General features: G+C 38.5%; 1 protein-coding gene across 1 annotated transcript; it reads left to right on the forward strand.

Moving 5' to 3' along the window:
- The first annotated feature begins 46 nt into the window (after positions 1–46).
- SKIL (SKI like proto-oncogene) lies at positions 47–27,781 on the forward strand. The gene is made up of 6 exons (XM_075202109.1): positions 47–1,301; positions 8,027–8,121; positions 11,909–12,153; positions 13,860–14,020; positions 15,570–15,794; positions 26,190–27,781. The coding sequence occupies exons 1-6, from the start codon at positions 255–257 to the stop codon at positions 26,349–26,351; spliced, it is 1,935 nt and encodes a 644-aa protein (XP_075058210.1). The 5' UTR covers positions 47–254; the 3' UTR covers positions 26,352–27,781.
- Positions 27,782–27,967: the final 186 nt, after the last annotated feature.

The following is a 27,967-nucleotide window of genomic DNA, read 5'->3' on the forward strand; positions in this document are numbered from 1 at the left end:
TTTTCAACTACCAGTCCATTGTTTTGTTTTTCTATATATATTTTTTTTTATTTTGGAGGACTTGCAAATATATGCCTATATATACCTGGCTCTATATATATTTCTTTCATATAAATAACGTAGCACGGATTTGCTGTAGAGCTTATCAGAAGTTGTTTACTTATATTTAATTTATTGGTATGATGCTGGTTTCTAAAGATTAAAAATCAGTAGACCTGAACCTTTTAATTTTGGTGTCCAAAGGAAGTGCAAATATGGGGGAAGACGGAAGTCCCCCATTAAAAAAACTGGCTACGGACACTGATGTTAGCGTAGATGTTACTAATGTTGCAAATAAGGTTATAGCTATAAAGATGGAAATAGAGGACTATAAAGACACAGCTGTAGAGGAGACTAAAGAAGGAGTCAAATCAAGTAGTGTAACGCTCAGTAGATCTTCTGAACTGAACCCTGGACTCAAGCACACATTGGCACAATTCAATTTAAGCAGCCGGAGTTCGCTCGGTGGACCGGCTGCCTTTTCTGCTCGTTTTTCACAAGAAAATATGTCTCCAACAGTGTTCTTGCCTCTTCCATCCCCACAGATTCACCCTGGGCCGCTTCTCATCCCATCAGACAGTTCGACAGAGCTCACCCAGACAGAACTGGAGGGAGAATCTATTTCTTGCTTTATGGTGGGAGGGGAAAAAAGACTCTGCCTTCCCCAAGTCTTAAACTCTGTTCTGCGCGACTTCTCGCTGCAGCAGATTAATATCGTGTGCGATGAAATGTACATATACTGTTCACGTTGTACATCAGACCAGCTTCACATTTTAAAAGTTTTGGGAATTCTTCCTTTTAATGCTCCATCCTGTGGACTGATCACGTTGACAGATGCTCAGAGACTATGCAATGCTCTTCTGCGGCCACATACTTTCCCACAAAATGGTAGCTTGCTGCCTGCAAAAAACTCTTTGGCTCAGTTAAAGGAAACGGGTAGTGCCTTTGAAGTTGAACATGATTGTTTAGGAAAGTGCCAGGGTTTATTTGCACCTCAACTTTACAACCAGCCAGATACCCCTTGCATTCAGTGTTTGGAATGCTATGGGATGTTCTCAACACAGACTTTTGTCATGCACTCTCATCGGTCCCCGGATAAAAGAACCTGCCATTGGGGCTTTGATTCTGCCAAGTGGTTCTGTTATCTTCACCTGAGCCCAAAGTATATAAATACTCCAGATGGGAAAAAGATGAAGGTTCTTTTAGAGGAGATGAAAGACAAGTTCAGCAAGAAGAACCAACCCAAGAGAATCCAACCTAAAGTAAGGAAGGCTTTGCATATATATATATTAGTTGTGGCATACAGTAAGCTGGTTACAGTTTAAGCTTGTGATGCAGTCATATATTATTCATTGCTCAATATAAATCCAATAAAAAAATATATATATTTTTGTGAGGAAACCGTTGACAGATATAAAGTGACCCTTCTCAATGGGAAAGTTGCAATGTAGAATTGTTTGTTTAATATGGAAGATGTAGGCTTGGACATCCTGTGATGTATTTATTTTATTCTAATCCTCCCCTTCTTACACACACACACACACCTTATATATACCTGTAGAACATGTGCTCCTGGTAATGTATTTTATACTAATACCTTTATCAATCTGCTTATGTAATTCATTTTTCAGCTTCCAACAAGAATAATAGGAAACTATTGTTTCACTTAAGGAGAATTCAGTGGTCTTTCTTTTTTGCTTATCTGTCTGAATAAACTCTAGCTAGCTTGTAGATGTAGCACTCCACCTCAATGTTCTCCACGTGTTAGAACTATTGATGGAAGGCTGTGCTATGTTTGCTTGTTTTCTGTCCTCGGAGCGATGTAGGTAAGTGATCTCTATATTACCATAGAGTGAGAGATACAGGTGATGCTACAAGCATAATCTTTTCTTTTAATAATATTTATATTGGCAAAAATGTCTTTATAATCTTGTATATTGAGGGATGTTGTATCCAACTTCAAAAGACTATTTTAACAATTGTTATGTAATTGATTTTTTGAGCATAGAATCATAGAATTTGATGGCAGATAAGTACCGCTTGGCCCATCTAGTCTACCCAGTTTTTAACCTATGGTAACTTCAAACCCTATTGGTACATTTATTCTTTGTCAGGATATCTTTGTCTATCCCAAGAATGTTTAAATTGCTCTACTGTATTGATATTCCACTTATCCACTACCCTTTCTGTGATGTAATATTTCCTCAAATTTCCTCTGAACCTACTTCCCTCCAGTGTCAGTGCATGTCCTCATGTTCTAGTACTTCTCTTCCTTTGAAGAATATTTCCCTTGTGTACCTTGATAAAACCCTTGATATATTTGAAATTTTCTATCATGTCCCCTCTTTCTCTTCTCTGCTCCAAACTATACATCTTAATATCTTCTAGTCTTTACGGGTAAGTTTTGTGCTGTAGGCCATGCACCATTTTAGTTGCCCTTCATTGTAGAGTCTCTAATGTATTTATATCCTTCTGGAGATATGGCCTCCAGAATAGAACACAGTATTCTAGATGAGGCGACGTACCAATGACCTATACAGCTCTTGAAGTTTCTTAAATTTCCTTTTGCTGTGTGTTGAACTCAGGGGCGGATCTAGAGAATATTTGTACCCGGGGCAATGTAGGGGGGGGCGATTTAGGCCCCATCCCCTTTTTGACATCTGAGGCTGCCGGCGGCTGCACACTATGTGCAGGTCCGTTCAGCAGTGACAGGCAGGGACAGTGTGCTCCCCGGATGCTCTGATTGTGCAAGCCCCTGCTAGGGGGGGCGATCGCCCTGATCGCCCCCATCCTGGATCCGCCACTGGTTGAACTCCACACACTCTCATGGCTTTCTCCTCTGTTCTGTACCTATGACACGTAAAAGACAGATTAAATATATTGTCCCAGGGGCAGATTCAATTGTAAAAAAAAAAAATAGTTGCATAATGTCCCGAAATGTATAAACGGTAAAAATGCGCAGCTGCGATGTTCCTCTGATAATTGCGGAAAATTGAATCTGCCCCCCCAATTGGAAAATTAATAGTAAATTTTTCCCCTAAATAGGGGATGTATGTAGAATATAGGTTGCTTCCCCTGTAACCTTTTGTGGACACATGCTTTTATGTACGTGTCATCTGAACAAACCAGATCAATGGCTGTGTTATGTTAGTTAACAACCTCTTTAAGATTTCATTAGTAATCATGATGGATCTGGCTGTCCCTGGTGCTCCTTTCAAAATGGAGCTGGTTGATGATTTATTTCTTGTAGCTCAAGCAATAATTTGTAGGAGAAAAAAAATCTCTTAATACTGCACTGTAAATCAATGAACACCTTAAACATCTTCTCCGAGCATAAGTCAGGTATTATAAATGTGACCCACATCCCTCAAAAAATATGCTTTTAAGGTATATTTTTTATATATATATATATATATATATATATATATATTAATGTGTGTGTATGTATTTCAAGTGAGGACAAAACTCTAAATCCTAAATGAAACCTCCTCTTACCTGAAGTCATGTTTAGCAGATTTGTTCCTGGTATTACCTTATTGTATAAAGGTGTCCGTTGTATGCTTGTGCAGTGTGATGTACTAGACAATAATGGGTACAGGAGGTGAGGCTTAACATCCAACACAGTACATCTTGTTGTTTTGAGCATTTGTATGCATGCTGTATCAATGTCACATGCTTATTTTAAGACTGTTTAGCTTAAATGTTGACATACAAATATTGTTTTAGATGGCTAAACATATAGTAAAATAATATTGCAGTAATTAGAGAACTCAGAAGTAGCTGCTGATAGTAAGCATGCTGACAAGATATGCATGTCAAAATAACCACTGATATTTCCACAACTGTAATATTATGTTTTGAAGGGAGGGGGTGTGGCGCTGGCTTGTTATCATAGTGACCATCTGATTCACCCGGTAGATTTATACACACAGTTGCTGACAACACTAATGGAGACAGGAAAGTGTGTATAATTCAGCAGGTGATTGCTCGGAAGACTGTGCTTGTGTTTTTCATAATTAATATGATACTTTGCTTCAGACAGGAAGGATCACTAACCTCTAGTCTGTCTGCACACCAGCATTGCAGTCTGCAGCTGTATCCATAGCAATGTTTACTATTTATGATGCTAGATGGCTTGATATCAAATGTAATTTATACTTTTTAATTTTAAAGCCCAACTGGATACACAATTATATGCATAATTATAGTTAATATGAGGAAAATGAAGCCCTTTCAACACACAGGAACTGGAGAAATGAACTTGCTCTGAACTTACAATAACACTTTCCAAATCACTGATCCAGTTCCGCTTTCCATGGGTATCCACAAAGCCACATGTTTTGCTCTAGTTACTGTGGAAGCAGTAGTTCCAAATACTGTCAACATGTTGCAGTTTTGCTGCTTTCATTTTGGCATAACTGTCTTACAAAACAAGGAAGCTTTTACTCTGTTGGTTTGCAAAATTCTCCAGGCAGCATTACCCAGAAAATGTTTGGTATCTGCACAGACACAAACTTATTTTTCTATTGCATTCATTTGAATGCAGTTCAAAAAGAGACCTAGCTATAAACCACTCAAATGTACACTTGCCGCCAAATTCAGATATATAGAACTGAATTTTACGCTTATAGAACAAATAAAACAGGATGTAGCATGCACTTTGCAGAAGTCCAGAATGTCTGATTATACACAAATACCCCCCCCCCAAAACAAACCATGTTCCCGTGCACAGGGAGTGGTACAAATGGTTACTGTCGGTGAGGAATTATTCTGCATATCATCTTTTCACAGTATCAGGACAGACAAAGGGAGCATGAGGTTAAATCCTGGTTGCACTGTTGTTATGGGTGGGATGGGGCAGACTCTTTTAAAGGTCTTTTATAACACCTCCATGAAGAGCATACCTTCCTTGGCTCCATATGAGCTTGCCGCCAATATGGTCACAGTCCATGCACTCTGGTGTGGTGGTTTCCTAACAACTTTCCACAGCAGTTGTCCCTAAGGACAACCAAATGCTAGTACAGAAGTATTATTGTGTTGAGAAGTATTATTATGCTACTCTATGGAAAGCCCTCCGTCTTTTTAGAAATGGAACAAAGGAAAATAAATAAAGGATTAAATAAAGGAAAATACATTCTCGGCATGTGTCTTAAAAACAGATGGTTCAGCAAAATCATTTTGTGTTCTATAGCTGATGGCTGATCATTATTAGTATGCTGGACGTTTATTAGACATTTATGCTAATGGCAACTATTAGAAAGTTATGAAAATGATTCCAAGGAGATAAATCCACCTGTATTGAATATGTATTATATATATATTAATAGCACCATGCTGTAGTGAAATTTTTTTTTTCTCTCTCTGTAATCGTTCTAAAAAACATGTAATGACGAGTCTTGGTCAAGGCTGTGTTTTGTTTGTTTTTTTTAAACCATGCAGAACCAACAAGCAAGAGAGTGAGACAGTCTTATTGGGTTTTTTTCATGGGTGTAACATCTCTTGCTCTACTACAGTATATCCATCTGTCATTATACGTATGAGTGGATTGCAAGATAGAATCATAACCTGTCAGACACTTGTCGCTGCTGAGTGGAAATGTCATGTCTGTTATCTTATCTTATGTTAACTTTAAATAGAAAAACAAAAGATCAGTAGTATATTGATTGAAAACTGATATCTGACCTGCATTGCAGGTAGAATTTTAGCGTTTTTTTGCCTGTGTGTAACCTTTAGTTGTGTGTGCTTTTTTCCTTTGTTTTCCTGTTTCAGCCTTTTGTAATGCCATTATATTTATATGCCTGTGTAGGGTCTAGTGAATTGCATTCTGCTGTTTGACCACAGCAATGAAAAGCTTAATTCATGCAGGGTTATACAGACGTCTCTGGGCGTTGCTAAGTTTGTGAGTGGCATAACTTGCAAAAGACTTTGAATACAATCCCAAAAGAGTTTCAGCACTCTGCTAAATGTTTCTTCCCTTCCAGACAGTACACAAGCTATTTGGAGATGTCTATCCTGTCTGATATTAAGTAGAATGATGGATATGTTGGGGCATTATGGTGGCGCAGTAGAATACTGTACCATAGGTGAAAGCATGGCTCCACATTCACAATTTTGGGATCACAGGGCAATTTTTGTAAGCTTTAGACCCCAGATGTTATTGCAGGTTTTACAATGGCTTGACTTCCAGTATCTTGCTTTTTAAGTGCTTGATTATAACACTGATCACGAGGCTGCAAGTTCCAAAGCCTGGCAATGTTTAGTGAGCAATAGTTTGTGTAAGGTTTTTGGGAAAGGGACATTTATTTTTAAAAATGTCTTGGAACTAAATTCCATTTTTAAAATAAAAAATAAATAAAATATACACAGTGCATATTTAGTCTACTAGATCCACAATCTAACTCTATAGACAGAACAGTTAAAAAATCTGTAATTCCTAACTATACATCCCAACCATATCAAATCTAAGCAAAATATGGTGGAATTGTCCCTTACTTTTTTTTTTATTTATTTTAATTGCACTTTTTTTTATACTGCACAGTTTGACATGTTTTGTCCATGCTCTAAGTACGACCTCGCGGACCCTTTTTTGCGCCATATGAAGAAAGAATAATTATGAAATGATTCTTCACTGGAATAATCTTCAAACAAAGAAGTCTGCAAGAGTCCTAGCCCTTAGAGAGAACACGACTCTTAGTAGCTCTGTCTCCCTCATTAGGTTTGACCTTTTATACATGTTTTATTCCAGGTCCTGTTTCCATAACTTCAGATTTTGGCTAACTTATCACATTAGTGACCCCTGATTGTGTAGATGAGTATCACCTGAAAATATATTTGTTTGGAATGAGTGGAGAACTGGTGCTGCCTACCTTTGGGAAAACACACATCCTGATCTTGTATGTAAAACCTTGCGTACATTTTGGTATTAAGGACAAATTTTGTCTTGTGGTGGTTCCTGTTGTCCGTTCATGAGTGAAACAGGCAGATACAGTACTCGCTTGGTATCCAGATCAGTGAGGTATAAATATATGGAACCAGGCACTTTCATCTTGAATTGGCATACCATGGAATGGTTATTCATGTTCAGTTTTCTCTTGTATTTCATTATCTCGTATTAGTGATTAACTGGTTCAGCATTTTGTAATGCAAAAAGTGTAGCAGTTCTGCCAAGTTTAATCCTGTCCAGTATTTTCCACTCTTGTTCAGTTACTTTTCAGAGTAAGGAAATGCAATTGAAATAGTATAATCATAAACTGCAGAGAGATTTTTTTTCAACAGTGAATGAACGTTTTATTTTACTTTTGTGTAAGTAAAAAAATAAATAAAAAATCATTCCCAGTGATGAGCATGGCAACAAAAAGGACAAATTGGAAGATTGAAAACCACACTATATAACCATGTAATGTTTTTTGCAGTCACACAATGGTTATTTTTAACATTGAATCAAACTTTGCATGTTGAATATTCAGACTCATTAGCGTTAGACTTGCAGCCAGCGCACTATTACCAATAGCACATGTAGAAACAACAAAAAAAACAAAAACCTGTGACTTGGCCATATAATGTGAATGTATCACTTGTAATTGCATACAGCTCTTTTATGTACTGTTACATTTTCTGGTGTCAGATTTTATAACTGACAATCCCATTCAATTACGTTTTAAATCTGACACCAGTGCCTATCTTATCAAGATTGTAAAGAGCAGCATGCTGTCCATAATTGTAGTGACTATCTGATGGAAACGCTCCTTCCCTCTCCGCATATTTGTCATATAAATAATGGCTAAAGTCAAGTATGCTTTTGCTGTGATAGTTTATATTTTATTTTTTATCAACCTGTGTTTCAGACTCTGTTGGTACAAATCATTGCATTTTGTGATTGTATTCTAATTTGGATTCTTTTTGTTTTGTGATTTAAATACAACTTCCACTTTCTTTATTTATACTCTAGCTGAAAATAAACAATTTGTTTCTGTTTGTGTCTTTGTAGACGGAACACATCCAGACCTTGGAATTGCCATCTTGGTACCCAGTAATCAAGCAGGAAGATGATGGCACCAGTAGATCACAGTTGCTGCATCCAAGGTAAATGAAGCATGAACATAAAAATGCCTGCATTGATTTTAAAAAAACTTTCTCAAGCAAACAAGTTAAATACTTTTGAACATGGATTGTGCTATGTATATGGCGGCGTTGTTGTGTTAAATGTGATCCAAAATTGACCTCCAAATTTTTAGGCGGCAATAATGACATTTTTATTTTAACGTTTATTCTTTTTTTGTTACCACTGAAAGACGCTGCACTAAAAATTCAGACCTGTATATTTCAGCTTGCCTCTCATTCTCTCCAACTCGCTACCTTTTTCTCCTGACGCTACAAATAGCAGGAGGCAGCCTATTGGCTGCACGAACCATAGTGATATCGCACTAGGGAATCCCTCACCAACACGCTGAAGCAACGGAAAGCTCTAGACACCCTGTCCTAGGAGATGCTGCCCTTATGCTCTCTCTTTCTAATAATGCATCTCAGATTCCAAGCATTTTGCTGGTATAATGGGCCATGCTTACATCTTTATTGTGGCTGGCAAAGTGTTAAACAAGATTACCAGTAGTTATTCGGCACGCTATTTTGCATATGAACCGGCATATTATAGCTGATCTATGTTACTAGCCATGGAAATCAAAAGGGGCTCTCTATATGTAAGTGAAATTCACCACCCCTCCCTCTAGCTCTCACAGACAGGGTCCTCTCTACCTATTGTCCCTTCTCTGTCTTCTGTCTGACTCCCTTGTTATGTCCTGTTGTGTCTTTTGCTCCATGTGAGTCCCCATAGCATTACTCGCACTCATCTATGCTACTTATGTGTAGTACCCCATCGATTTGTTACTTGCTTCTGTATCTGACACCTTATAAATAAATTAATAATGGAGGTTAAAGGAGAATATTTTTCATCTAGAAACAATGTAATTTGTTTTATTTCTTTCAATTTAGTTTTGTAGGAACAAACACATATGTAATAACAGTAGTAACAATATATTTATGACCATTCTGTACGTATTTGGAGTGTCCATCAGATATTGAATTGCTTTATGGTCTTTGCTCTGCTACCCTTGTGGGCAGACCTGTCCCTTGTTAGCATAATGCGGTACTGCAGCTCTCGGGAACTACTCGTGGTGAATACTATTGTCTGTGCTTGGAATGTTGCCTGTATCCTGTTTTCCAAAATAATAAATTGGGAGTTACACAACATTAAATTTAAAATAGTAAGTGATGTGACAAATGCCTGCACTGCATTGTTAAGTTTATATGTGGGATAACACCTTTCAATTTGCAACTGCTGTGCTGTATATCATTTAATCTCTTCCCCCTACCCACACATTGTCAAATATTTAGATTATACATTAAGGAAAATGAAGAGTACGCTGTCAAAGCTGATTGATAGAAGCTTCCAGTTCATCGCTATCTTAATCTGTGATTCTCTCATGCATAATATTCCTTATTAAACCAATAAATAACTCAGTGGTTGGTAGCATGAAATGGTTTAAGGGAGCCGCAATGCATGTGCACCCTTTGTGACAGTATGCAGTGTTCTCCACGTTATACTATCATGCGTCAGCAGCAGGACGTGTTCTTGTAGCCTATGAAGCAGATTTAGCCACGATTGGCTGGTCATGTAAATTGGTGATATCATCATAACAAGTTTCCCTGCTTCACACAGTGTCCAAATGCACTGAACTAGTGTTCTTAGGTTAGAATGACTACAAGGAATACCTAAATTATGCCAGGACAGGGTGTCGACGTTATGTACACCGTCTGCTATACTGTTATGGACAGATTCTCCCTATCTAAACTGGAGAATTAATATTCTGGTGAGAGGGCAATTACATTCTGTTGCCCAGTATTGGTCCACAATGTTGGCATTTCTCAAATTCTCAAAATAGCCTGTAGATCACACTTGCCAACTTATGGCAAGTATGATCCGGGAGCCTGTCGGGGAAGGTGGGCGTGCAGGGGGCGTGGCTCCGAAAATCGCGTCATTTTGGCCCGCCCCGTGGCGTAATGACGTAAAACACGTCATTTGACAGCGGGGGCGGGGATCTAATTCTGCCCACTTCACTAGGAAGTGGGCAGATCCGGGAGATTGCTACTCTCCCGGGAGTCCGTGAGACTCACGCGAAATGCAGGAGTCCCCCGGACATTCCGGGAGAGTTGGCAAGTATGCTGTAGAAGTTCACCGAAAAGTTTTTCAAGTAAAGTCTGTCTCCCTGCTAATGATTCAGAATGGTATTGATAGGTTTGCACAGTAATGAATAACATACATTCTGTATTTGCTTATTGGAATGTTACATGTTGTCCTCTTTCTTAGTTTTTATCATCTTGGATTATTCATAAATCAACAGTATGGTCTGCAGCACTGTGCAGTTCTGTTTAGTTTCCACAGTGCATAGATGTATATGCGGCTATATTTTTTTTTACACACATATTTGTTATTGATTTGGATCTTTCACTTAAGATCTTTGCAAGTTTAGAATACACTATTTATAATAAAATGTTCCTGAAACTGATCCTGCCACATTCAGTGCTCCATTGCGTGCAAAATCGATCTTCAAAAATGTATCAGACATTTTATATTCCTTTACCCTCTATGATCAAGTTTTTCTTTTGATACAAGAGCCTCCTGCATTTTCCCAATGTAGGGATATAAACCAGCAGTGCTTTGGGACACTGTAGCTTGCATCTTTCTCTGAACAAATGGTAATTGTGTTTACCACTCTGTCAGTCACGATAAATATGTAAGCATTTATTTGCAATAAACATAGTTTAAGAACAAGTAGGATCTCCAATATTTATGTTGAAAGATACACCTTAAATATAGTTTGTGATTTGGGTTGTTCTGAGAAGAGACAACTCTCCTGTCGCTTTGTCTCTCTCCACCCCCCTCCCCTTTGGGTAAATTACAGGATATCTTTCAGATTGGCCACCTGCAGTGCAAATGTTTCCTTGTAACACTAATGTGTTGAATAAAATGTAAATTAGATTACATTTTTGAATGACAGTGATTGCTCACTTTTTAGACATAAGATGATTAATAGATGTTATTTATTTGGAGCCGAAAGGGAAACAAGTTTTTCATTTATACCTCTTGTGACCGTGGCTCATTGAAAATAGTCATGTGTATTTTTTAGACAAATATTTGTTCTCAGCACATTCATATATGTATTCATAAATATTAGTAAGTGTAAACATACCAGGTATCGGCAAGAGCGCTGTGCATCTGAGAAACGTTGTGGCATTATCAGGCTTCCAAGAAATACTCCAACTTTCAAGTCAGATTTTCCGTTTATCACATGAGATTTGTGCAACAGGATTTTGAGCCCACAATGGCGATTTTCTTAAATAATGCCTAAGGGAACTAAAGAGACCGTTTTATAAATAATGGTATTTGTGCTAATAATTCTAGTTCAAAATAAGACTATAACTCAAGCTGTACAATTGATATTAGATTTTTCAACATCGCATGTTTTATTCTCCTTTTGTCAGTGTTGCTGGTTTTGTATATACTTACCTGTATTTTTTTTCTCCATTGTGGAGATGCTGATGGCAAGGTACAAAAAAAGGAGGGACTTGATACGTTTAATTGGGCTGGGTAATGGCACCACAATTGGTAAATCCTAGCACTATGTTTTTTGAGGTGGGAGGAGCTTGATATGATTTGCATTTGATAGATCTTCTTCTGATAGTTTCCCTTCATTTCGGGCATTTCTCGGACATCGAAAGAGAGTAGACAGTGGATGTGTGTTTAGTGCAGGATAATATGTTTTTAATAAAATGGTTTTATATGTTTATATACTGTGTTTTATTTCTCTTTCAGTTACTATCTCTACATGTATGATAAAGTGGTAGCCCCAAATGTGTCCCTCTCTGCTGCAGTGTCTCAATGCAAGGACACCAAGCCAATAAGGATAGAGACGGAGACCAGCAAGCCGTTACTGGCAGCCTCTGTGCATCCGGCCCGGAGCACCAAACTTAAATCTACTACTTCATATCCTGACCTTTCCATAGAGGAGCAGGAGAGAGTAGATCTGAAATCTGATGTCGTGACCAGTGATAGGCAGAGTAAGTACAGCGTGTGCATATTCCCAGATGCCCTGATAAACGGCTTAGTTTTTTGATGATATGTGAAATTATCATCCTAATTGTGTTGCTATCCCCGAGGATGTTATCTAATGTGATAAGACACTGCAGTTAAGCTGTTCTGGAGATATTGGAATCAAAACAACAAGTAAAACCTATAGTAGTAGCATTTCTTGTATGATTGAGTAATATAAATAGATTTTTTTTTAAGGAAATCCTTTCCACATTTAAAATTAAATAAAAATACATAACAGTTAAAAACATAACGTGCTTCATATGAGACATGTTTTGTTTTCTCCAAGTACAACATCTCACATGTCATGGATATTTTCACACAGACAACTAAGCAGTATGTGCAATCACCCTGTGATCACATGATGCTGGCCACACAGGCTGAGCAAAGAGGGTTAATATTGTTCTGGCATAAGAGGGATATTGTGAGTTTTATAGCAGAAAACCTCAGGACAACAGATAATAAACGCAACGATGAAATAAAGTCTTTGAAAACATTAATCTTGTTTCCCTGAATTGTGTGCAGAGATTTTGTGAAACGGCTGCATGGGGGCATACTATTTATAGGACCGCCTTGATGCAGTCTCATGACACCACTCACATTCCCTCTTGTGTATGCTTAGCTATAGGAAAAGATCAACTACATGTATCCTACTATTTGCAGGTTTACGATCAGAGACCTATATCAGAAAAAGGCTTATTAAACAATCACAAGCTATAAAAGATGCAGGGGATGTATTGCTCCCAACATTTCCCCTTTTATTGCCTTACCAATATCCCTTTGCCAAGCAGAAATAGCGTTTAATCTCTGTTCAAACAGAATGATTACATTGCCAGGGACATAAAATAGGTTTAAACCGTTTTCTTTAGTATTTTTTTTTTTTTCTCACCCAAAAGCAACAATTTTTTTTGTTAACCTTTTTGTACTCATATGATTTGTGTAAAACTGTTTTCCATTCAAAGTCTGTATGTTTTATATGGTTTTAGAGGCGGCACATATAATGGAGCACAGAGTGAGGGGTCGCATAATAAGGAACTTGGTGTATATTTCCACAGTAAATGTCTTTTGAGACAGCATTGGCCCCTTATACATTTTTGTTTTTAATTACTATTTGTTTGGTTCATCTTGTATCCTTTTTGCTTCTAAAATACTAAGGGCTAGATTTACTAAGCTGCGGGTTTGAAAAAAATGGGGATGTTGCCTATAGCAACCTATCAGATTCTAGCTTTCATTTATTTAGTACCTTCTACAAAATGACAGCTAGAACTTGATTGGTTGCTATAGGTAACATCCCCATTTTTTTCAAACCCGCAGCTTAGTAAATCTAGCCCTAAGATTATAGCAATAATACAGTTTGGGAGGTGGTGGGAGTAGGCTTAATTCAAACAGAAGATCCTTCTAAATAATACTGAATGTATTCATGTGTCCAGATCTTCTCAGGACAGTCCTTGATTGGTTGGTTTCCTTCTGCTAATTTCCCCGTCATTCAGCCACCATTCTTCAACCACCCAAAAAAAAGTGAGAATAGTTTTCACTAACTAATTTGGTGAGGAATGGGGTGGATTATATGGCATGGGTAAACCTCTGCCGCTCACATAGGAGTTCCATTCCTTATGCATGTGTGGCCAAGTGCACAGCTTCCTACCCCAGTATGACCAAGCTTTGTCTATTACAGAAGCAGACCCTGTAGGCGGAGGGAAAGATGGACCAGTCTGCAATAAGGATGATGAATGTGAGGATGACAAGGGTCACATTATGGAAGAAGTTGTGAAAACTTTTCTGAAGCAGCAAGAAAAACTGAATTACATATTACAGAAGAAACAACAAATCCAGATGGTACTTTTTATTTCATATGTTTGAAAAACTTTATAATTGCTCAAATTATAACACATATTTCACATATATCTCTAGATATATAGATAGCCATGACACTTGTAATCATTATGTGGATGGGTCAACTCTGACTTTTTGAAGGCAGTGGGACAGAGTTCCTGACAGCCCTTTATTACCGATAGTAGGTATTGTTACCTGTATTATTAATACAGGATTTTATCAAGCAAAAAATGCCAATGCAGTCGTAAAACCTAAATAAACTACATTTTAGCCAGTTGTGAAAGATGCAAATATATATTGTATACTCTGGACCATAGGCTGCCGTTAGGACAGGCGGCTGCAGACTTGGACACAGTTTTGCACACCCACAGGTACACAAGGTATACAGCCATAAACACAAACAATATGAATATAGACCAGCGGTTTCCAAATCCGGTCTTCAAGTGCCCCCACTAACATTTCAGGTTTTGAGGATATCTATGCTTGTGGCACAGGTGGTCAGAATGATTGATGCTTGAATATAGGCGATTTAATTAATGCATGGATATTCCTTTAACCTGGACTGTTAGGGGGTTGAGGTCTGGAATTGGGAAGCATAGATATAGACTGTTCCATACCACGTCCAATAGCAGATACACTTGCATGCACACAAACACTTGAAATCATTCAACCAGGTGACTTGTCAAGCCACAAGTCATTTCAGGTATCAATGCTTGCCATCCCTAAGTAGTAATAATGCTGCTACAACATATCCTCAGTTTTTCTGCATTCCATGAGTGCTGTCTGTCTGTTTCTGCTTTACAGTTTATACGCAGTTTTGTAAATGTAAGAAAGCTTATTATATTGTGTAATACCAATGTGTGTTAGAACCACCCAGTTCTGCACAGTTAATTGCATTTGTTTGAATTGGACCCATAGCTGTCACGTGTGTGTGTGTGTGTGTGTGTGTGTGTGTGTGTGTGTGTGCTCTATGTAACTGCATTTTTGTGAGCATCTTTTGAATTGGGAAATATTTCTTCAGAAACATAATAATTTAGAAAACAACTGTTTACATTGAATTATTTTTTTTATCTGTATTTGTCTTTTAACGAGCTCTTTAACATGTAACTGTCCATATATAAGAATCTGTATATATGTCCCAAAGTTAGGATCATGGCGCCCATTTTCCAGGAATCGAGTTGTCGGGGACTGACTGCATTTCATTGGCCTGGAACCATTAGAAGCAGTCCCTGGCCATTATACTGGTGTAGCAGTGTTCATTATAGAATGCTGTTCATGGTGTGGCTAGAGACAAACCTATGCATCAGTTGTATGAAAGAGAACCTCAAGGTCTTACACAGAGTTCAGCTGTCCAAAAGTGCCCCCTAGTGTTAGATCATGTGGTTGCATGCTCCTCCATTGTGTTTAATGCTAGTGATGTCTGAACTTATGTTGTTGCACGTATACTTACTGTAATATTAATGTCCCTCTAATGTTGAGAAAAGTAACGTTTGTTGTTTTTGAATGTGTCTTTTGTGTAGCCTGTGTATTACATAAGCCTTCTCTTTTACAGGAGGTTGAAATGCTGAGCAACTCCAAAGCTATGAAGGAACTTACTGTGGAGCAGCAGAGTTTGCAGAAAGAGTTTGAATGCTTGCAGACAGAACACATACAGAAAATGGAGGAATTGTATGATGAGCAACGAGACTTGGAGGAAAAGCTGAAACAAGTTAAGAAGCAGAAGTGCACATGTGATTCCAGTGCAGAGAGGGATAAAGAGACACAATATGCAAATCAGGTGAGTCTGGTTTCTAATAGCTTTATTTTATCCTTTAAACAAAACACGCATTGAGACTTTGTTAATGTCACTGACCCTGACTCAGGGTCACTTTTTTAACACTAGTGTGTATAACAAACGAGAAAGGAAAGAGTACATGTATACACTTGGGAGCACGCATGGATACATAAACTCAAAACAAACAATTATTTTACGTGTTTAGGCTTAGTGATATATTGAATTTTGTAGAGCATGTGTTTTGCAGGGATGACTGTATGGTACCACATTATAAGAGGGAGAGACAAACCAAATATAATTTATAACTTCTTTGTGGGGAGGGCCTATATGTTTTTCCCCAGTTGCGAACGATTTGACATTTCACAGCGCATGTTATCATAATATCAGTTTGTCTAATGATTTTTCAATGTGCAAGATGGGGGCACAGAGAAGCAAGTTGGTGATTTGATGGCCGAAGAGCGAGTCTAGTAGTGATTATAATAAAAGTTTTTATCTTGCTCCAGAAGGGATCGATACTCGGAGAGGACCAAGAAATGTGATTGAAACTGACTGTCTAACCACATTGTCTCCAACTCCGTTCAGAAGAGATTGGGTATATTTTATGCATACGTGCCAGGACCAGAGACCACCTAGTGAGGCTTTTGTAGGAGTACTCTCTTATGGCTACACTGAAAGAACACTTTGGACATTATAGCGTGCATTTTGTCCCCGATCTCCTCTAAGGTAGTCCCCAAATCAGCTTCCCATTCTGATACGTGAGTGTCTGGTGTGTGCTGTGGAGCAAAGACTGTGTGGTAGAGGAGAGAGATGGCTCCTTTGTACTTACAGCTACGTGCAAACTGAGAGAGACGATTGAATAAAATATTGTGTTTGGAGGAATTGATGGATTTTTTTTTTGTTATTGGATAGATGTCGTTTTTCTTGTATTTCTGCAAATGATTGTGGACCAAATTTAGATTCCACAATGTGGTTGGAGTCTGTGATCCCCGCAGCCTTCCATCCCAAAGCCATACAAGCATTATGTCCTGATAGGATGATCCCATATTCATAGAATCCCAGATGTCGAGTGGAAGTTTCACTGTTGGATCGGATAATGCTGAGATTGGCCTGTGTTGGGTTTTTAAGCCAGGGAATAAACTGTAGTGGGCTTTTATCAATCAGTTTGTTTTCTAAATCAATCCAGCATTTGACATTTGTCTCGACGTGCCAGGTTAAGAGTTGGCTCAGCTGTGTGGCGTGGCATTGTAGAATCTAAGGAATAGGGGTAATCCCAGGCCTTCGGTCATCGTAGCCCTAGATAGCCAGTGTCTCTTTAGTCTGGGTTTTTTATAATTACAAATTTGTTACATGTAGCTTGAAGTGTAGCAATTGTCCGAGGCGGCACAGGGACGGTCTGAACTTTAGGTAGAACATTTATCTTAATTGCGTTAATTCCACCTATCCGCAATATGTATGTAATGTTTCTTCCAGTCCAAGCCTGTTCAGTTTTATGAAAGAGATGAGGAAACCTGGTCCTAATATGGTTGCTCAGTTTTTGTATTCTTGATCCCAAGATGTTTGAGTGAATCGGTCCTCCAATGGAAGTCAAAGTTCAATTTGAGGAGCTTTTTCAAGTGATTGGATAGGTACAAAGGTATTGTTTCAGATTTGCTGTTGTTGACCACATAGCCTGACATTGTTTTGAAATCAAACGATTCCTAAAAAAGATTGGGGAGTGATACTAGTGGTTTAGGAAGGTATAATATGACATTGTCAGCAAAGAGGATATATATTAGGGTTGTTTTTGATTCTGCTAGCCAGAGGCTCAATAACCAGGGCAAATATTAACAGCGAAAGAGGGCAACCCTGTCTAGTTCCATTAGCTTAGAGAGAATGGGCATTGGTGAGGATTGTGGTGGAGGGATTATGATATAGTAGACTGATTAGTTTTTAGAAATTTGCCCATAAAACTGATTTCTTTGAAAGTTCGAACCATATAAGGGAACGAGACCATACCGAAGGCTTTCTGTGTCCAGGGTAAGCAGCAGTGAAGGGATTTTATTTTTTGGTGATGTGGTGGATTGTGTCAATTGTACTTCTGGTATTGTCAAGTGCTTGCCTGGAAAGGACATCGCACACCTGATCTGGATGGATTAAACTAGGCAGCAGTGGGTTCAGCCTATTGGCTAATACGTCGGCGAAAATTTTAAGGCTGGTGTTCAGAAGGAATATTGGGCCCTTGTTAGTGGATATTGAGGGATCCTTTCCTGGCCATCGACCTAAATTGGGGGATTAAGCTTTGTGCAAAAGTTTTGTAGTAAAACATGGGATAGCCATTGGGCCCTGGGGCCTTGGAGGGATTTTGGGATTAAGCTGCTTCCCCAATTTCCACGTCTGAGATGTCCCTGTTCAGCTTTATTGCAGGGGAAGGGTCAATTTCTGGGGATCCTTCTCAAGAATACATGTTGTCGAACAGCTGGGAGCGAATTGCTCCCTTGTGAATCCGTTTCATGAATATTATATAGTGCCTTATAATAGGACTTGAATATGTTATTTATTTTAACTGGTCATAATAGGGGCTACTAGTGGATTCCTTTATGGATTGAATTGCTTGTGAAACTCTATGGGCTTTATGCTTAAGTTTTCAAGAAGCCGCTGTTTATTAGTGAGTTTATCTATTCTTTTGTTCTTTAGTACGGTGGGAGTAGTAGCTAATTATGACGCCTTTTGTAAGAGCCTTATGGGCTTTCCAAATGAATAGGGAGCATGAGCCTCCTTGGAGATTGTTGAAAGCGTAGCCTGCAGTACCCTTCTTCACTTTCATTTGGAATAGGGAATTTTTTAAAAGCGTTTTCTTTTAGTCTCCATGAAGTTTTGCCTACTGGGCCTTCAAGGAGATTAAACAAAGAAATGACAATTGAGTGGTTAGAAGAACAGATGTAGTTTGAATTATAGACTTGTGATATAAGATTGCATCCAGTGGTTGAAGTGGAAATTTAGAAGTAACGGTATGAAAAATGTAATGGGAATGTAAGTGAATGGAATTTTATAGTTTTACTATGAAGGCTGTGGAAGTGGTGGTATGGTGTACCACTGTATACACCCCCACTTTGACCTTCGAAATATGAAACAAACTTTGGTAGTGGAAGTGGAGAGCGGGGGGTACACCAGGCAGGATGACAATAAAGAGTGGATGGAGAGATCCTTGTATGAGCTTGTGAGATGGTGTTTGCAAGGAGATACTATACTTGGTTAAGTGAAAAGGCTGACCCCCACCAAAAGATGTCCGCGATCCCCCACTACAAAGAGAAAAGGGCAGATATGGCTGAATCAGAAAAATACAGAAACATTCAAGTTAACTGCGATCAACGTGGATACCTAGATATCTCCTCTAACGGAGAGGGTGGAGCCGTGGCGACACAACTGACTTTGGTAATTGTTTGTTATCCTCTCAATTTAAGGTGGCTCAAAGTGTTAAGAGAAATGGTTGAGAGGGAGGGTCTCAAATTCTAGACATATCGCTGCCATGTGCATATGCAGAAGGTTTATATAATATTTAGAGGAGAGGTTTACTCTGTAGACTGCCGGCGTTGGTAAATGTGGCATTCTTTGACTAATTAATGAGAACTAATAAGGCAAACTGGCATTACAAACTGGATACAAAACGTTACCAACAAGAACATCATGGTTCCTGGGGGAGTCCTGATTCTTGCAAATATGTAAGCTGGACTTTTCCTTTTCTGGGATCTTTAATGAAGACATTCTTTCCTCCAAGGTCAACTATAAGCTTAAAGGGGAATCCCCATCTGCAGCGGATTCCACAAAGTGCCTTGTAACATCTCTCCGTTCATGTCTCTTGGCAGTTGTCAATGAGTTGGCGGATGATGGCATCTTGTGGAGGCTCATTGTCCTTTGATTTCAGATGGAGCCCACAGTGAGCCCTTTTGATGTTTTTTCTGCGTGGACATAGGTCTGGCGATAGTCCTTAGAAAAGACCCTGGAGAAATGTTTCTAGACTATCCTGGGTGACAGATCCCGGGAGTTCCTAATGCATATATTATGGCGTCTCTCTCAGTTCTCAAAGTCCTCATTTTCTCTTTTAAGATCCTCCGGTTCATTGTTGAAATGATACAGATATTTGTTTCTTGTTGGAATCTGTGGATGTTCTCCTGACGAGATTAAAGTCTTGTATGTGGGCAGCTGAGAATGAGATATCTGCCTTAATAGAAGAAACTGAATTCTCAAGCTGGGATTCGAGTTATTGTTATGTGGTTTTTCAAGGTGAGAATAGCTTCTTAAGTAGATGGATTTCGGAAAGGGGTTACTTCTTGCTCCAAAATGGTGTGTCCAGTTGTGAGGACAACTTGTCTTGTCTAGTGAAATGGTGAGTAATGTCCGAAATGGCACCTTTTGGGATTTAGCTGTTGAACGTTGCATTGGTGATTTTTTTTTTGTCAAAGCTTCAAATAAGTAGATGAAAATAAGTTGATAAACACCTGCTTGTAAGAGCAGAGAATGGCTAGTAAATTGTTTGGGTGCGCAAGAGTTATCCCCTTTGCATATTCATTACTTGTGGAGGTAATAGTCCATAGGCTGTCTTGGCACCTCAATTCAACAGCACTTTAATGCTGGCTGTAGCATGTAGCAATGTCGCTCACATTGTCTCTATATAACTCGCTAGTGTCTGTTGCTGCTAGTACACTCCAGTGCAGTTATATCAAACCACTATAGCTGGGGGGAAATAGACAGCTTGTGAAAGTGTGGCAGGAAACCTAGAGCCCCTCTGTAATTATTGTGTGCTGTAGGGGTGACCGTATTGACAGCACTTTGTAGTCGGGTTAGGTGCTTCAAGGATAAAAGCCATGTGATATTAGGCCGACACTAACCAGTATGAGGGAACTGTTGCCGGGTTTCAAATTGACCTTGGTGGGAGTGTTCAGCAGCCTACCCGTATCATGCAGCATGACAGTGGAGGCCTTCGGCACAATGAAAAGGCGGGGACCTGCGCTATGCGGTGCAGTGGGCATTTGCAGAGGACTGCACTGGACGAGGAGAGTGGTAGGCTGTAATCAAAGTCCCATCGTGAGGTCTCTGGGAGCTGTGTCTTTCCAGAAGCAGCAGAAGTGAGAACCGATGTGCTAGACGGGCTAAGATGGCGCCTTAGGTCGTGTCCTGGTATTCTCTAGGAACATGCTGGCAGGTTACAGGTTTCCCAAGTGTCGTAGGGATGGGATCAAGACAGTTAACCCAATAGGATAGTATAGGTGCAGAGTGTGCCCAGCAAATTATTGTGAAGGACAGAGCTCCACGGCGGCACGTCTGGTCTTCTTGGCAGTCAGGGCATCTATTTTATCTCTCAGTTTTATGTAAATACAAACTTTTCATTTTTTACCTTTTAACATAAACAACTTTTCTCTATCATCTTTGTTGGATACGGAAACCATGGAGTATAGAGAGGCTTCATAAGGACTCGGGCACTTAAAGTAAAATTCAAAGTGTACAGGCCCTTTCCCCTTCTCTATCCTTATCCTGGGAATTTTTGCTGTGTGAGGTGTGAACCTAAATGCAAGTTCCAATTTACAGGCAGGTTACAGAACATGTATATATTTGCTACAAAGGATACAGACAAATGAGAAACCAGCTATCTGGCAGCCGGGGTTTCTCTTAGGCTTATTTCTGCCTCGGCTTTTAATCTATGGAGAAATGGTTCGGAGTTCTAGGTTTTGCCCTTTCATGCAGGGAGCAGAGGAATGGCTTAGGTCCCAAGATTACTGTTCTCTGCCCCACATGAAGTACAGCAGAGAGGTAAACAGGCCTGGTACACTAGAGTTGGCCAAGCTCCCAGATAAACGGGCAACAATACGGGTAATCGGCCCACCTGTTAATGGTGGCCCATCTGCTACTTTTCCAAGATCAGTGGTACTATTCCGCTTCAGATTCTTAGGTGAGGGGTGTTTGTTTTGGAGATATGTGATAGATCTCCTCAGGGCTCCTCCAAGATGTTTTCACTCTGCAGATCTTCCTGCATACCAGGCAAAACATTAGGTTCTGCAAGAGGCCATGCTCATGTCACTAGTTATATCAATGACATGGAATGGGATGAGTTAGTGTCCTTGGATCATAAAGATGTGTACTCACAGGTGTGAATTTAGGAGGGACATCAGGGCCTCCCCCAATTTCTGGTTCAGTCATATTTCCAGATTTTTGGGCTGGCGACAGTTCTGCAGTTGTTTACAAAGATAAGTTTGTTATTGACGTCACTTTGAAGTACTAGGTGTATAGGATTATCCCTTCCTTGCACGATCTTTTGATCAAGACAGAGCCCAGACTCTCGTCAGACTCATTAGAGAGGCAGCAGAGACATTAGATTCCCATGGTCCCATCATTACCAAAGATCCAATCTGGTCTGTGCCCAGACTTGTGTTTCTGGGTTGGCTGTTCGAGTTGCATCTGTAGACTGTTTCTCTTCTGCTATGCGTTTCTCAGACTAGTAAAGTGTTTACGGACTCTCAGATGAATGACCATTTTTTTTATGCATTAAAGTCCCTGGGTAGATTGGTGGTGGAAGGAGGACGACCTATACCAGGGCCATCCATTTGTGATTGTACATTTTGGGATGATCGATCCCAGTCCCCATAGATGTAATCTAATTTTAATGGCCAAATATAGTATTTGGCTATATAAATACAAGGTTGGAGAGGTATATTGTACAAAATGCATGTTGACTGCATTGTGTCCACCTTCTATTGATTATGCATGTTGTTTTCATAGTAAACTTGTTTTTTACACATTCCAAACGATTATTAATGTGTGAAAATGTTATATGTAGGATGGTTAATACAACGCTTGGCTTCATGTAAATTTTAAGGAATTTCATCATTAAAAAAAACATAAAAGAAAATAATAACTTCTGTATATTTATTATAGTGATGATGTTTGCAACACTAGGGATGTTGAAGGATTTGCGACCTGGGAGGACTTTCTGTAGATAGTTTGGAGGGTGTCCTTTTTGTGCACAATATATATGCAATGTATAATGGATAAGAAAACCCACCAGCGCTCTATATTTCAGTGCTGGTTAATAAACTTCTGCCAACCATACACCAGTTGTGAAAGGAATATAAAAAAGAAGGTAGAAGTGAATCCAGCGCTACAGATATCTCTCAAGGAGACCAGACAGAACCCTTAGTAAAAGTAATGAAAAAACAAATAAATACTTATATTGGCGTTCTGTATATGTTCAATTCTTATTGTTAACGCAGGTGTTCCAGTTGTATATGTAATAAAATATAAATAACCACAATAGTGTAATACAGTCAGATTTTTTTTTTTTTACATATGGTAATCTTTCTTCTGGATTCCCTTTGGTATCAAACACGCCAATAATTGAAATAGTAAAGGCCTTCAAAATGTATGTTGTAGTTGGTTCTGAATTTAAAGTTGTTCTTTGCACTCACTCATAAGCAGAGGTATAACAGAGAAAACAAAGAGATATGTGTCAAAGCATATTGCACTAAATTCTATTTAATATATTAAAACACACTTGCAATGGAATAAAAAAAATAAAATCCAACAGTGATAGCACTAGGTACTCATACCAGAGGAACTGAGATTCAGCAGTCATAGATCTTAAAGGTAATCCCCGGGATGAAAGGTTGCTGTGGTAATCAATCAGATCCAGTGGTGTTCTTGGTAAGAGTAAAGTGCCGGTCTCATCTACCAACGCATTTCAACATAGATGTCTGTCTCAAGGTGGATAAGTGCTAAGACCCTTGAAATCCTTATATAGTGCCCATATCCAATAGGAATGCTTTGAGTCACCATGACTTCACAAGTCCGTAACTAACATACATTTTAACATAATATATTATTTATATAGTTAAAAACATCCTGCATTCATCAGGTGCATCCACTTGCTGGAATAGGTGCAAAAAACGCCAACATTCAGAAAAATATATAATCTACGTATTGCCGGATGTAATGCGACTTCTGGTTTGTGTTCCACAATCGGTAGTGCGACTTCTGGTTTGCGTTCCAAAGGCAACTGACCTTACTTCTGGTTTACGTATCAATACGAAACGACTATGTGTTAACAATATGTGTCATTCTATAGAATTTAAACTCAAGCGGATGCTACCCTAAAAGTGCATGGATGTAGAACAATATATTATTGACAGAAAAATATTACATACTTCCAATATTATTTAGTAATGATATTTAACAATAGTAGTGCAAAATTCTTACATCCACAAAGATATGAAAACAAGTGTAAAATAATTAAAAGTCGCAATATATATATTTCATCAAAAGATCTTAAAGAAAAATGCAGTAAATACATCATAAATACAAAATAGAAAATATTTAAAATCATGTTAAAAACATTTAGTTTCAAAATGTTTGTTTTAACCTATTCGGTGCCAGACTCTTAAATTTGTAGACCCATCTCATCTCCATCTGGGAGAGTTGGTTTTCAATATTTCTATATATCTACAATTTTTATTGATGGTGTCAATACCCAAAAATCTAACAATATCTGTTTCGGAACATTTATGACCTTTTTTGAAGTGAGCTGAAAGTGAAGGAGTCTCTTTCCCATTTCTAATGTTCCGAATATGCTCCACAGTTCGCTGTTTAAGCATTCTGGTGGTTTGCCAACATAAATAAGTCTGCATTTGCATTCCAGTAAATAAATAATGTTTTTCGAACTGCACGTTGGAAAGTGATTATTTTATAGATTAACTGTAAATTCCTGTGTTTTATTAATGGTACCCTTCACTCTCACAAGCTAAACAGACCCCACACCGATAGAATCCTTTTGATTTAATCCGCCCACTACTGGAAACTTCCGGAAGTGCTCCCTTCACCAGCTTATCCTTCAAATTTGAAGCTCGACGGTAAATAAACAAAGGTTTAGATGGTAATAATTGGCTTAAAACGGGGTCCTTTCCCAAAATGGGCCAATATTTCTTAATAACTTTTTGGACAGTTTTATGATGGTGACTATAAGACATAATAAGAGGAAGGATAGCAATGATGAAGGAAAGGACAGGACTTTTGAATGTAAAAAAAAAACTACTCGGGAACGCCATGGTGTTGGTTTCTCAAAATCTATGAATTAACATCTGTTTCATTTTTATAACATTTTGTTTGGATTTTTTGATCCTTGATGTAAATCTCTAAATCTAGGAAATGGATACAAGTTAAACTGTCATTAAACATTAATTTCATATTCCAGCATTTCTATTTAAATAGAAGTAAAATTAGTTCAAATCTCTTTTGTACCCTTCCAAATGAAGAATATATCATCGATATAGCGATACCAGGATACCAGTCTTGCCCCAAATGGAGTTTGATCACCCAATACATTTTCTTCCCAATATGCCATAAACAAATCGGCGTAACTGTGGGCAAACCTGGTACCCATGACAGTCCCTGTTTTTTGGAGAAAGTAGGTGCCATTAAACTAGAAATAATTGTTTGACAGACAGAATAAATTGGGTACTATCTATAAGGAATTCCTTCATATTCATAGTGGAATCTGTCTTCTCTAGATAGTGAGACAGTGATGATACATCCGCTGTAACCAAATGGTAATTTTCCTTCCAAACTTTCAGATTGAGTTTGTTCAAAATATCATTAGTATCTTTAAGATGTGAAGGGGTCAAAGTCACTATTGGCTGCAGATGGTGATCCACATATGCTGACAAATTATGGTGATACTGCGGACCCCTGAAATAACTGGTCTGCCAGGTGAATTCACCAAACTTTTTTGTGGATCTTGGTCAGTATATATATGAACGGTGTAGAATGGATCTTCTAATTTAAGATACACAGTCACTTCCTCATTTAGAGTGTTATTACCAACATACTTATCAATAAGACTTTTTAGCAATAAGGTGAGTGGGGTCATTTTTTAACTTCATATAAGTGAGATCATCCCTTAATTGTCTCTCAATTTCCGAAATGTAGTCCTCCTTATTACGATCACTGTTGGATTTTATTTATTTATTTATTATTCCATTGTAAGTGTGTTTTTAATATATTAAATTAATGTGTCAAAGCATATTGCACTAGATTTCCTTTGTTTTCTCTGTTATACCAATGCCTGTCTAGTCTCTTTGAGAGAATCTGTAGCGCTGGATTCACTTCTATCTTTTGTTCTTATATATGCAATATCACTGATGGAAAATATGTATCAGTAGTTGCTTCAGTTCCATTAACTTCCACCTTTACCAATTTTTTTTATTATTTTTTTACGATATGCCATTTAACATATTGTCAATTACAATGTGCTTAAATTTGACCCCTTTGTATTTTTAGCTAAAGAAGAAAAGACTGTTGCCCCTACATCAATCTTCTGGTCTTACTGACAAGCTGTGTTCTGTTACATGCTTACATTGTGTTTGTGTTCTCCTGCAGCTGACAGAACTGCGTCAGAGACTGGACCAGGCTGAAGCTGACCGGAGAGAGCTGCAGGACGAACTGAGGAGAGAACGAGACGCCAGGGAAAAGTTAGAGTTAATGATAAAAGAGCTGAAGCTTCAGATATTGAAATCGGCAAAGAGTGGTAATGGGGAGTAGAGGCTACAGCTCACTGACAAGTCATTCTAATTGAAACAGGGTTTATATTGTAGCTTGGACGAAGATGTGAGCAGTCTTACATGCTGCATAAAGAGAGAAGTGGTTATCACCTGGAAGTACGAGGCGGTGGAATGAATATGTGCAATTTCTAATTCCTTCACCGCCGGTATACCGCTCTGTTTAATAAGTACTTTTCAACTTGCCCTGCTAGCTAAAGAACCTTCCCCACTCTCTGCCCTTTGTAATGTGCAGTAAACTTTGCATCACAAACCTTTCCCAGAAGCCCCTTTGTTGTTCTCTTTGTTTAATGGCTTTCAAGAATCTAAAAGCCCGGATGGGCCACCGCTCATTGGATCTCCACATTCTCCAGCATTACATCACATGTGCACTTTTGGTCCGTATGTGTGGCAGCTGCTGGACTACCCTCACTATGTTGTCGCTTAACCATGACATAATGCTGCTAATAGTTTTATTCTGAGGTTTGGTTTACTGGGTGTTATATCACAAATGTTCTTTTCGTGTCCTGGCATAAGAAGTCATGAAACTTTTCACTGTCCAAATCACATAAGCCTCTATGCATTCATCATCGTTCACATCATCCAGTATTTTATAATGTCAGCCAAGGGTAGCCTACCTTAAACTTCAACTCCCGTCATCCTTAGCATTCATTTGTTGGTATGTATAGTTCAACTGTATGCCAATCACTGCTTCACCCATGCAATAAGGTACAAACTATTGTATTTAAACTATCCATATGAGATTTACCGATGCTGTTGTGTTTTTTTGTTTATGTTTTGGTCCACATAATTTTATTTATTGTTAGGGACTTGTTCTGAGATTAACTCCAGGAAAGAAATCCCCTTTCACCATCTGGATTGCTGAATATCCATAAAGGGTACACCACTTCTAGATCTGTATATTGGAAACTGCCTGCAGAATTAGCTCATTGTTAGAGCTCTAGTAGAATAAGCAATAAATCAGAGGGAGTGATATTTAAATCACTGCTATTTCATGACAGCTATATGTGTTTTGCTCTGCATAAATTACAGGGTAATCCTATAAAAATAAGGTGAACAAGAAAATATATTCAAGTGCATAAACAAGAAATGATTATGGTGTATAGTTCTTATGCATTGAATTCTATTTTGTGAAAGAATAAAAAAAAATGCATATATAATTCATGTCCACTCTTGTGGTAAGAAGGCAGATAGATATATAGATATATCATATGGAAACATCCAGAGAGCAGCCCTGGAGCTGTCTCTGTACATTCTGTTTGGTGACATTATAATCTTTACTATATTGCAGTTATATTCTGCAACTACGTCATGATACATTCTGGTATAGCAATGGGCAATGTGTCATTTGTAGCTGGTTGGTAAAATCTCTCTGCAGCTGTTATTGGAAACAATATTAAAATGTTTATTTTAGGTTTTTGTTTCGTCCTCTAACAATACGAGATGGGTACGTGGTCAAGAGGCTATTGAATGGTATTAAGCCTCTTAATCTCCATTAGTCATTATTGCTTGATAGACTATTACAATACCCAGCTAGCAATGTCAAATATTTGAGAGCCAATGACACATTAAAGAGCACCTGTTGCCTACAGACAGTGG

Source organism: Mixophyes fleayi, chromosome 3, assembly GCF_038048845.1.
Source record: "Mixophyes fleayi isolate aMixFle1 chromosome 3, aMixFle1.hap1, whole genome shotgun sequence".
Taxonomy (NCBI): Eukaryota; Metazoa; Chordata; class Amphibia; order Anura; family Limnodynastidae; genus Mixophyes; species Mixophyes fleayi.

Coding starts and splice junctions, on each gene's coding strand:
- SKIL (XM_075202109.1), top strand. CDS start 255: ATGGGGGAAGACGGAAGTCCCCCATTAAAAAAACTGGCTACGGACACT. Junction 8,122..11,908: donor TCACAGTTGCTGCATCCAAG/GTAAATGAAGCA, acceptor TTTCTCTTTCAG/TTACTATCTCTACATGTATG. Junction 12,154..13,859: donor CGTGACCAGTGATAGGCAGA/GTAAGTACAGCG, acceptor TGTCTATTACAG/AAGCAGACCCTGTAGGCGGA.